At 38.9% G+C, this 10,445-nt stretch overlaps 1 protein-coding gene across 1 annotated transcript; it reads left to right on the top strand.

The window, feature by feature from the left end:
- The first annotated feature begins 322 nt into the window (after window positions 1-322).
- On the top strand, window positions 323-10,209 carry Prosbeta2 (Proteasome beta2 subunit). The gene is made up of 6 exons (XM_071682817.1): window positions 323-480; window positions 4,216-4,409; window positions 5,041-5,174; window positions 5,528-5,695; window positions 8,430-8,581; window positions 9,741-10,209. Exons 1-6 carry the CDS (start codon window positions 428-430, stop codon window positions 9,859-9,861), a joined length of 822 nt encoding a protein of 273 aa, XP_071538918.1. The 5' UTR covers window positions 323-427; the 3' UTR covers window positions 9,862-10,209.
- Window positions 10,210-10,445: the final 236 nt, after the last annotated feature.

The following is a 10,445-nucleotide window of genomic DNA, read 5'->3' as shown; positions in this document are numbered from 1 at the left end:
GGTGGGTTGGGCCATTTCTTTCGTCTGTTTCCTTGCGCTACCTCGCAAACGCGGGAGACAGCGACAAAGCAAAAAAAAAGAAAATATATATATAATGTTTGTAAATGAAGTCGATGAAATTATTTTTCAGCCAAACAATTAACTACGAGTTGAATAATAATAGTTTATAGACCAATGGGAGATTAGTGAAATTGTTTCTGATTGCATATAAATCTATTTGATTTATTATTATCTGTAATATTATAACTTTATATTTTTTTTCAATAAAAATTCTGAAACATTTGATGTTTTAGTTCATACAGGGTAAAATTCAGGATTGCATGAAGGCGGAGGTAAGAATCCGGCCCCCGACAGGGTTGGTCATCATCGTCATCCTCGCTTGGCAGTACATTTTCGTTGGAATTTGTGTTGACGCCAGTTTGATATTATGGAGGTGTTAGAGGATAGTCATACTGGTTTCCAGTTCAGTAACTTTGCAAGGTACGTTCATAGCAAATGGGTTTGATGACTGTACACACGTATGTATATATAAGGTACATTTAATGGCGTGATCAGGCTCGATTCTATAGATTTTTGAATGTAGGTAAATGTGGGATCGTTCTCGATTAAATTATTTGAAGATTAGAACGAATGTCTGACTTCCATAGTAATTCCTTAGGATCTTTGTTTTGAGATATCAATTACTGTGATGTTGATGGTGTGAGAGTTGTTACTAATGGTTTCGATCTTAGTATATTGTCAGGAAATTCGACTAATATACTTGCAGTGTTGAGTCAAATACTATTAAAGCGATAGAAAAATGCCGGTTTAGGGATTTCAATTATTAAAGTTTATGAATTTAGAAAAAACTTAAATGTAGACTTCTGGTACTTACTGGAGTTTTTTTTTTTTTTAGTTCAGTGGGACGTGAGTTGGAGAATTATTGGTAATTTATCAGGTTACCCCAACATTTAAACAAGCTGCGGTTATTTAGACTGTTTTGATGAGTACATCATAATTCTGCATCACTTTTAGTTTTATTCCCCCTTAATGCGTATCTTATGTATTGTAGCCTTATTTTATACTTTGTAATTTTGTGTAAAGTAAATGATTAAGACATAACAATAATAAATATGAATACTTATGTCAGTAACCCTAGAATAGACGTAAATTTAGAATAACTTCTTACTCTTTCAGTCGTAACTACATATGGTATGTGTATTTTGTGAACTAACACTGTCCATAATGCATTCTGAATTTTCCTGCCTTCATTTCAAGAACTAGTAGTTCCGTTCATGGCTGGAACAGTGTTTAGACGCCATGTGTAAAATGCAACTGTAACAAGCCCACATAAAGATACACAGGGCACAGTTACTCAGAGAAAACCATGGCGGGGTATGTGTTTTCCCCACCTGGGCACCTACCCCTGCCCGTACTACATAGTGTACATAAACAGGTTTATGTACTGTAAAGATGGTGGTAAAGGCAAACCATCATATTTGGGCGTATATGGAGATGAAGTGATCTAGTCTTGAAGCAAAGTAGAGGAATTTGAAAGTGAAGGATATTATTGTGATGAATTGTTGGTAAACATTGACTATAAATGTCAGTGATGAACCAGTATTCAAGTGTCATGCCAAGGTTTAAATGTCTCTTGTGAGTTGGATGTAAGTAGCCTTGGCTATATAAAGGGATTTTTTTTAATGACAAAAGTTTTGTTAAAAACCAGTTGGACAAGGAGTCATTTTCAATGCAGCATAGACTGAAAAGGTTAAATGCTCCTGTTTTGTGTTTTAGACTATTTTTTCCTCTTTAACCCATCCAAACCCAAGTGAAAACTATTTCAAATGTAAAAGTACATATCAGAATTTATTCCCTTTGTTATATAAAGCAAAACATTTGATATGAGCTTTATCTCAATATGATTGAATGAATAGCAATATCTCTTAAATACACTTTTGTCTGCTCTTTCATTTAGTTTACAGAATTGTTGAATGAAGCCTTATTTGATGCAATTTGAAGCTCTCTTCAGTATGGAAAATCCATTCTATAGGCTATGGTGCAAAAGTCTTGCCATGGATATTAATCCACCTTAAAGTACATTAGGTATGAAAGTTTCATTAAAAATTCCAGGCGATAAATGTGCTCAGGAAAAGTTAATCAGAGTTTTAGATTCAGTAAATTCAGCGAATATGGCCTTTGTTGTCTTTTCTTAGGGCTACCTCGCGCATGTGTGGGAGAAGGGGGTTGTCATTTCACGTGTGGCAGGGTGGCAACGGGAATGAATAGGGGGAGAAAGTGTGAATTATGTACATGTGTATATATGTATATGTCTGTGTGTGTATATATATGTTTACATTGAGATGTATAGGTATGTATATGTGCTTGTGTGCACGTGTATGTATATACATGTATATGTGGATGGGTTGGGCCATTCTTTCGTCTGTTTCCTTGCGCTACCCTGCTAACACGGGAGACAGCGACAAAGCATAATAAATAGAATAAATATATATATATTCTTTTTTTTTTTTTTTTTATACTTTGTCGCTGTCTCCCGCGCTTGCGAGGTAGCGCAAGGAAACAGACGAAAGAAATGGCCCAACCCCCCCCCCCCCCCATACACATGTATATACATACGTCCACACACGCAAATATACATACCTACACAGCTTTCCATGGTTTACCCCAGACGCTTCACATGCCTTGATTCAATCCACTGACAGCACGTCAACCCCGGTATACCACATCGCTACAATTCACTCTATTCGTTGCCCTCCTTTCACCCTCCTGCATGTTCAGGCCCCGATCACACAAAATCTTTTTCACTCCATCTTTCCACCTCCAATTTGGTCTCCCTCTTCTCCTGACTCCCTCCACCTCCGACACATATATCCTCTTGGTCAATCTTTCCTCACTCATCCTCTCCATGTGCCCAAACCACTTCAAAACACCCTCTTCTGCTCTCTCAACCACGCTCTTTTTATTTCCACACATCTCTCTTACCCTTACGTTACTCACTCGATCAAACCACCTCACACCACACATTGTCCTGAAACATCTCATTTCCAGCACGTCCATCCTCCTGCACACAACTCTATCCATAGCCCATGCCTCGCAACCATACAACATTGTTGGAACCACTATTCCTTCAAACATACCCATTTTTGCTTTCCGAGATAATGTTCTCGACTTCCACACATTCTTCAAGGCCCCCAGAATTTTCGCCCCCTCCCCCACCCTATGATCCACTTCCGCTTCCATGGTTCCATCCGCTGCCAGATCCACTCCCAGATATCTAAAACACTTTACTTCCTCCAGTTTTTCTCCATTCAAACTTATCTCCCAATTGACTTGACCCTCAACCCTACTGTACCTAATAACCTTGCTCTTATTCACATTTACTCTTAACTTTCTTCTTTCACACACTTTACCAAACTCAGTCACCAGCTTCTGCAGTTTCTCACATGAATCAGCCACCAGCGCTGTATCATCAGCGAACAACAACTGACTCACTTCCCAAGCTCTCTCATCCACAACAGACTTCATACTTGCCCCTCTTTCCAAAACTCTTGCATTCACCTCCCTAACAACCCCATCCATAAACAAGTTAAACAACCATGGAGACATCAGACACCCCTGCCGCAAACCTACATTCACTGAGAACCAATCACTTTCCTCTCTTCCTACACGTACACATGCCTTACATCCTTGATAAAAACTTTTCACTGCTTCTAACAACTTGCCTCCCACACCATATATTCTTAATACCTTCCACAGAGCATCTCTATCATATGCCTTCTCCAGATCCATAAATGCTACATACAAATCCATTTGCTTTTCTAAGTATTTCTCACATACATTCTTCAAAGCAAACACCTGATCCACACATCCTCTACCACTTCTGAAACCACACTGCTCTTCCCCAATCTGATGCTCTGTACATGCCTTCACCCTCTCAATCAATACCCTCCCATGTGATTTACCATATATATATATATATATATATATATATATTTTTTTTTTCACACTTCGCCATTTCCCGCGATAGCGAGGTAGCGTTAAGAACAGAGGACTGGGCCTTTGAGGGAGTATCCTCACCTGGCCCCTTTCTCTGTTCCTTCTTTTGGAAAATTAAAAAATGTAATATGTAATATGTAAAATATGTAATATTTGTTTAAATGTGAGGTTTTTTTTTTTTTTATTAAATTCAGTTATAGATATGCTGATGTTTTACAGGAATGAAAACTTGGTGTCCAGAGGGTTCCCAATGCCAAAGTCTCGTAAGACTGGCACAACCATTGCTGGAGTAGTGTTCAAAAATGGTGTTGTACTTGGTGCAGACACACGTGCTACTGAGGGTGATATTGTTGCTGACAAGAATTGCAGCAAGATACACTATCTTCAACCAAACATGTACTGCTGTGGAGCAGGTGTGTTTCAGATGTTTTAGTCATCATGGATGGTAATGTGGTGAGAGGCACATTTGAGCATATGAAAGTTTGGCATTAAGGGAACACAGCTCTTGAACACATTCTTTCACTATTTCTGTTAACATTTCTTTTAAATCCCCTTACCCCAGGAAACATTCATAACATCATCATTCTTTTATCCAGTGACTACCTATCTAATATTTATTAAGGAAATGTATGAATTTTCCACAACATCCTGCATAACCAATCTCCGCTCTCTTTTAGACCTAATATCACACCTTTTTATTGTTTATCATTTAAAGTGCACCTTTTCTCATCTTTATTTCACATTTGCATTTTCCAATAAGTAGTGTCTGTCAGTCACATTTTTGGGTACAAGTGGAATGTGCTCCAACCTCATCTAAAGAAACATACATTTGAAGTAGGGATGAAAGTTGATGGTCCACATTCTCTAGACTTCCTTTTGATTACATTTTATAACAAAAAGGGATTCAGATGTATATTTCATATACAATGTAGACACTCAAGCTTCAAAAAAAAATGTATAATTCCATGTCATGTTGAGATCTGATTGTGTTATGACAGATTTTATTACCATGCTTTGATTATTTATTTCATCTTACATTCACAGGCACTGCTGCAGATTTAGAGATGACCACTCAGCTAATGGCCAGCCAGCTAGAACTTCACCGCTTAAACACTGGCCGTCAAGTGCCTGTTGTAGCAGCCAACCGTATGCTCAAGCAGATGCTTTTCCGCTATCAAGTGGGTTAGGTGTTATTGTACACATATTATGGCATGTTTAACTCCCAAAGAGGACTGTCTGGGACAACTGTTCACAATATATCTCAGTATTACTTATATTGATTAGTTAGACTGGATGCATACCTTTTCCTGCAGAATTTCGTAAGTTGCATTTTAAATTGTCAGACTTAAGCGCATCCAAAACATGACCCAATATTGGGGCCTTTGAATAGTGTGTGTAGAGATATATATGCTCAGCAAGTGCACCAGAACTTACACCCATGCCTTTGCTGTATTGTTCAACATATGCTTCACAGAGTATGTGATGTATTTGTAAGATTACTCATGAAAACTTAACCTTTTCTTTTCCTTAGGGCTATGTAGGTGCTGCACTAGTACTTGGAGGTGTTGATAAACATGATTCTCACATTTACTCAATCCACCCACATGGGTCCACTGATCGCCTCCCTTACACCACCATGGGCTCAGGATCCTTAGCAGCTATGTCTGTTTTTGAAGCCCGTTGGAAACCAAATATGGAGGCGAGTGTGAATTTTCTGAACCTAGGTGTTTCTTAAGAAATGTTTATTTTTGAGATACAATTATATTTAAGTCAGCCTCTTGGGGTTCATTGTTATAGACATTTAAATAGTTTGTGCTCAAATCAGAGCTCTAAGCTAAATTCTTCATGGTAGCTAATTTTTCCTTTCAGTTGTTTGCTGCATTTTTAAATTATAGACAGTGCCTTAACCTGAGAATGTGTCAGAATATTCATATGAATTTATCCAACCCTGCACTGTTTGTTTGAAACAGCAGACAAGCTTTATGTTGTATGGATCTGAAAGTCTTAGGGTGTCTTTTGAAATGAATATGCATGTATTTTTTTTTTTTTTTTTTTTTTTTTTTTTTTTTTTTGCTGTCTCCCGTGTTTGTGAGGTAGCGCAAGGAAACAGACGAAAGAAATGGCCCAACCCACCCCCATACACATGTATATACATACGTCCACACACGCAAAATATACATACCTACATAGCTTTCCATGGTTTACCCCAGACGCTTCACATGCCCCGATTCAATCCACTGACAGCACGTCAGCCCCGGTATACCACATCGCTCCAATTCACTCTATTCCTTGCCCTCCTTTCACCCTCCTGCATGTTCAGGCCCCGATCACACAAAATCTTTTTCACTCCATCTTTCCACCTCCAATTTGGTCTCCCTCTTCTCCTCGTTCCCTCCACCTCCGACACATATCCTCTTGGTCAATCTTTCCTCACTCATTCTCTCCATGTGCCCAAACCATTTCAAAACACCCTCTTCTGCTCTCTCAACCACGCTCTTTTTATTTCCACACGTCTCTCTTACCCTTACGTTACTTACTCGATCAAACCACCTCACACCACACATTGTCCTCAAACATCTCATTTCCAGCACATCCATCCTCCTGCGCACAACTCTATCCATAGCCCACGCCTCGCAACCATACAACATTGTTGGAACCACTATTCCTTCAAACATACTCATTTTTGCTTTCTGAGATAATGTTCTCGACTTCCACACATTCTTCAAGGCTCCCAGAATTTTCGCCCCCTCCCCCACCCTATGATCCACTTCCGCTTCCATGGTTCCATCCGCTGCCAGATCCACTCCCAGATATCTAAAACACTTCACTTCCTCCAGTTTTTCTCCATTCAAACTCACCTCCCAATTGACTTGACCCTCAACCCTACTGTACCTAATAACCTTGCTCTTATTCACATTTACTCTTAACTTTCTTCTTTCACACACTTTACCAAACTCAGTCACCAGCTTCTGCAGTTTCTCACATGAAATAGCCACCAGCGCTGTATCATCAGCGAACAACAACTGACTCACTTCCCAAGCTCTCTCATCCCCAACAGACTTCATACTTGCCCCTCTTTCCAAAACTCTTGCATTCACCTCCCTAACAACCCCATCCATAAACAAATTAAACAACCATGGAGACATCACACACCCCTGCTGCAAACCTACATTCACTGAGAACCAATCACTTTCCTCTCTTCCTACACGTACACATGCCTTACATCCTCGATAAAAACTTTTCACTGCTTCTAACAACTTGCCTCCCACACCATATATTCTTAATACCTTCCACAGAGCATCTCTATCAACTCTATCATATGCCTTCTCCAGATCCATAAATGCTACATACAAATCCATTTGCTTTTCTAAGTATGTATTGTATTTATCATATTACCCCTTGCTTCCTCCAGTTCTGATGCAGACCCCGCTGGTCATTCATTTAGTAATCATTTCTGTATGATTGGACCATTTTAACTCACCACAAACAAAGAATGGCCCATCCACTCGTATACACATATATATACATAAACGTGCTGTCAGTGGATTGAATCAGGGCATGTGAAGCGTCTGGGGTAAACCATGGAAAGCTGTGTAGGTATGTATATTTGCGTGTGTGGACGTGTATGTATATACATGTGTATGGGGGTGGGTTGGGCCATTTCTTTCGTCTGTTTCCTTGCGCTACCTTGCAAACGCGGGAGACAGCGACAAAGCAAAAAAAAAATACATAAACGCCCATATACGCACATATACATACATATACATATCAACATGTACATACACGCACACAGACTTATACATATATACACATGTACATATTCATACTTGCTTGTCTTCATCCATTCCTGGCACTACCCCTCCCCACAGGAAACAGCATCGCTACACCTCCTTCATCAGCAAGGCTATGCCAGACAAAAAAAAGGCCACATTTGTTCGCACTCAGTCTCTAGCTGTCATGTGTAATGATGTGGTATACTGGGGTCAACATGCTGTCATTAGACTGAACTAGGGCATGTGAGGCATCCATGGTAAACCATGGAAAGTTCTGTAGGGCCTGGAAGCGGAAAGGGAGCTGTGGTTTCGGTGCATTACACATGACAGCTAGAGACTGAGTGTGAACGAGTGTGGCCTATTTGTCTTTTCCTGGCTACCTTGCTGAAAGGGGGGATGTTATTTCCTATGTGGCAGGGTGTGGATGAAGGCAGCAAGTATGAATATGAACTTATGTATATGTCTGTGTATATACATATATGTATGTATTTGTTGAAATGTATATGTACATGTATGGGCATTTAGATATATATATGTGTGTACATGAGTGGTTGGGCCATTCTTTTTCTGTTTCCTTGCACTACTTCACTGATATGGGAAGCAGCAATTAAGTATAATTAAAAAGAATATCGTCTTCATCATCATAAACACATTTTACAGCTGGAAGATGCCAAACAACTGGTACGTGATGCTATCGCTGGAGGTGTATTCAATGACCTGGGGTCTGGTTCAAACATAGACTTGTGTGTTATCACCAAAGATGGTGCAACAATGCTCAGGCCTTATGATGTTGCCAATGTGAAGGGACAGAGGTGAGTTTTTTCACTTACAGAGACAGATTCTTTTTCTTTTTTTGTCAATTTAAGCATATGTATTACCAACATTTTCAAGTGATCTCTTTTGCCCAGGTAGAACAATCATTCTAACCCCATGCGATTAGGGTCTCACTCAAGTAGTGAACAATTTAAGAAGTAAACTACTGCTTAGAACAAGATGCTCCAAAAGAGACGCATGGTATTGAGTTTAATGCTGCAAAATGGCTGTTATTCTTATCTTGTTATACCCAAGGCTCTGGTTCAACAGCTTAGGCTAGATTGATACAATATTTAATTTTTTTTAGTTGTAAGATATGCAAGGGGGTGTGTATATGCACCTATGAATATGATGACTGTGTGACATAAGGATGAATTGAAGTGTTTCTAGAGAAATTTGAAGGACTATAAAAGGGATTGGGATTGAGAAAGAGAGGAAGATGGTTGTATTGCAAAGGTGTGATGTAAGGAAATTGGTGAGGTTGTTCGTAGATGGGGAGTGCCTGGAATAAATGAGAATGGAAGTCATGTTCTGGATGTCTTTGCTGAGAGGGGTTCATTCCTTGCAAATGCCTTTTTTCAGCTCAAATTATTCACAGATAACCATGGATGAGAAATGATGGAATGGAGGAGCAAAAGGGTTTGATTGATTATGTAGCAGTGGATGAAAGGTTGCGCTCGATGCTAAAGTTGTGAAAGGATTCTTTGGAGATTCTAACCATTTTGCAGTTCATGTGGAGGTGAGGATTAGGGAGAAGTGGAGGTATGGCATAAGGAAGAATGGAGAAGTAGAAGTGTTGGCATGGAAGAGGATGAATCATAAAGAATGCAAGGAGGATTATGAAAGAAGGGTGACATGGTAAGGAGTTTATTGACAAATATATAAAAATAAAAGTAATGTTCGATGAGAACAGCATAACACTGATCTGTTGTTGTACTTATTACAGAATTTCTGTTTGTTGTAACTTTAGCTTACTATTTTAAGGTGGATTGTCTGATAAGTAAGAAATTTTGAAATTTGCTTAACGGCAAAAGTTTTAGGTATTTGATATTCAGAGTACAGGTTGGAGCCATTTCACTGATGTCAGGGTAGATAATGTTCTCTTAAAGTATTACTATAATAGAAGTGACTTATGCTTGACCTGTTTTGTTTTTGCAGGCAGGGAAAGTACGAGTACAAGCGTGGTACCACAGAAGTTCTTACTAAAACGGTTCAGCCTATCCATATTGTGTCAGAAACTGTCAAAGAAGTTAAAGTGGAAGATATGGACACTGCATAACTACTGTATGATGTGTTACACATCTATGCTGTTGCATACTTGACAAGCTGTTTACAATTCCATATGATAAGAGTAAGAGTAGTGGTGTTGAAGATGAGTAGTGGAAGTAAATAATTTAATACACTTCATCACCTTTCAAAATTGATCATATATAGCACATTTGTAACACTTTTAAATGGCTTGTATGACAACCAAAATCTGGATTATTATTCTACTTTTTATTTACAAGCAGTTTCATTTTTGTGTGGAAGCAAAGACTGTGTGTCCACATCATTAAAGATTCATGATATTTATAAACTCAGGAATTTAATTTTTCCTGTGATTAAGCCATAAAGGACCACACCCAAACTTGTATGATTTTCCTGTTAGGGACTCTATCCTTAAATGTACAGGTAGCCTCTTCACACTCTCTTTTAAACTGGAAGGAAAGTTTTATCAGGAATTGGGAGTGCATTATGTTACAAGTAGCCTAAATTGGCTTGGAAAAAATTCCTTTTGTCAATTACAACAGGATGATATGTCAGACTTTTTGTAGTCTCTGTCCACATACGTGAATACAGTCATTTAATTTGGAAGACACACTT

Source organism: Panulirus ornatus, chromosome 35, assembly GCF_036320965.1.
Source record: "Panulirus ornatus isolate Po-2019 chromosome 35, ASM3632096v1, whole genome shotgun sequence".
Taxonomy (NCBI): Eukaryota; Metazoa; Arthropoda; class Malacostraca; order Decapoda; family Palinuridae; genus Panulirus; species Panulirus ornatus.
The sequence above is the reverse complement of the archived record's forward strand: the minus strand, read 5'-3'. Positions and strand labels throughout refer to the sequence as shown.

Excerpts from the sequence above, each read along its gene's own strand:
- Prosbeta2 (XM_071682817.1), top strand. The coding sequence starts at position 428 with ATGGAGGTGTTAGAGGATAGTCATACTGGTTTCCAGTTCAGTAACTTT. Across the intron at positions 481-4,215 it reads CAGTTCAGTAACTTTGCAAG|GAATGAAAACTTGGTGTCCA; the intron begins GTACGTTCATAG and ends GATGTTTTACAG. Across the intron at positions 5,696-8,429 it reads GTTGGAAACCAAATATGGAG|CTGGAAGATGCCAAACAACT; the intron begins GCGAGTGTGAAT and ends CACATTTTACAG.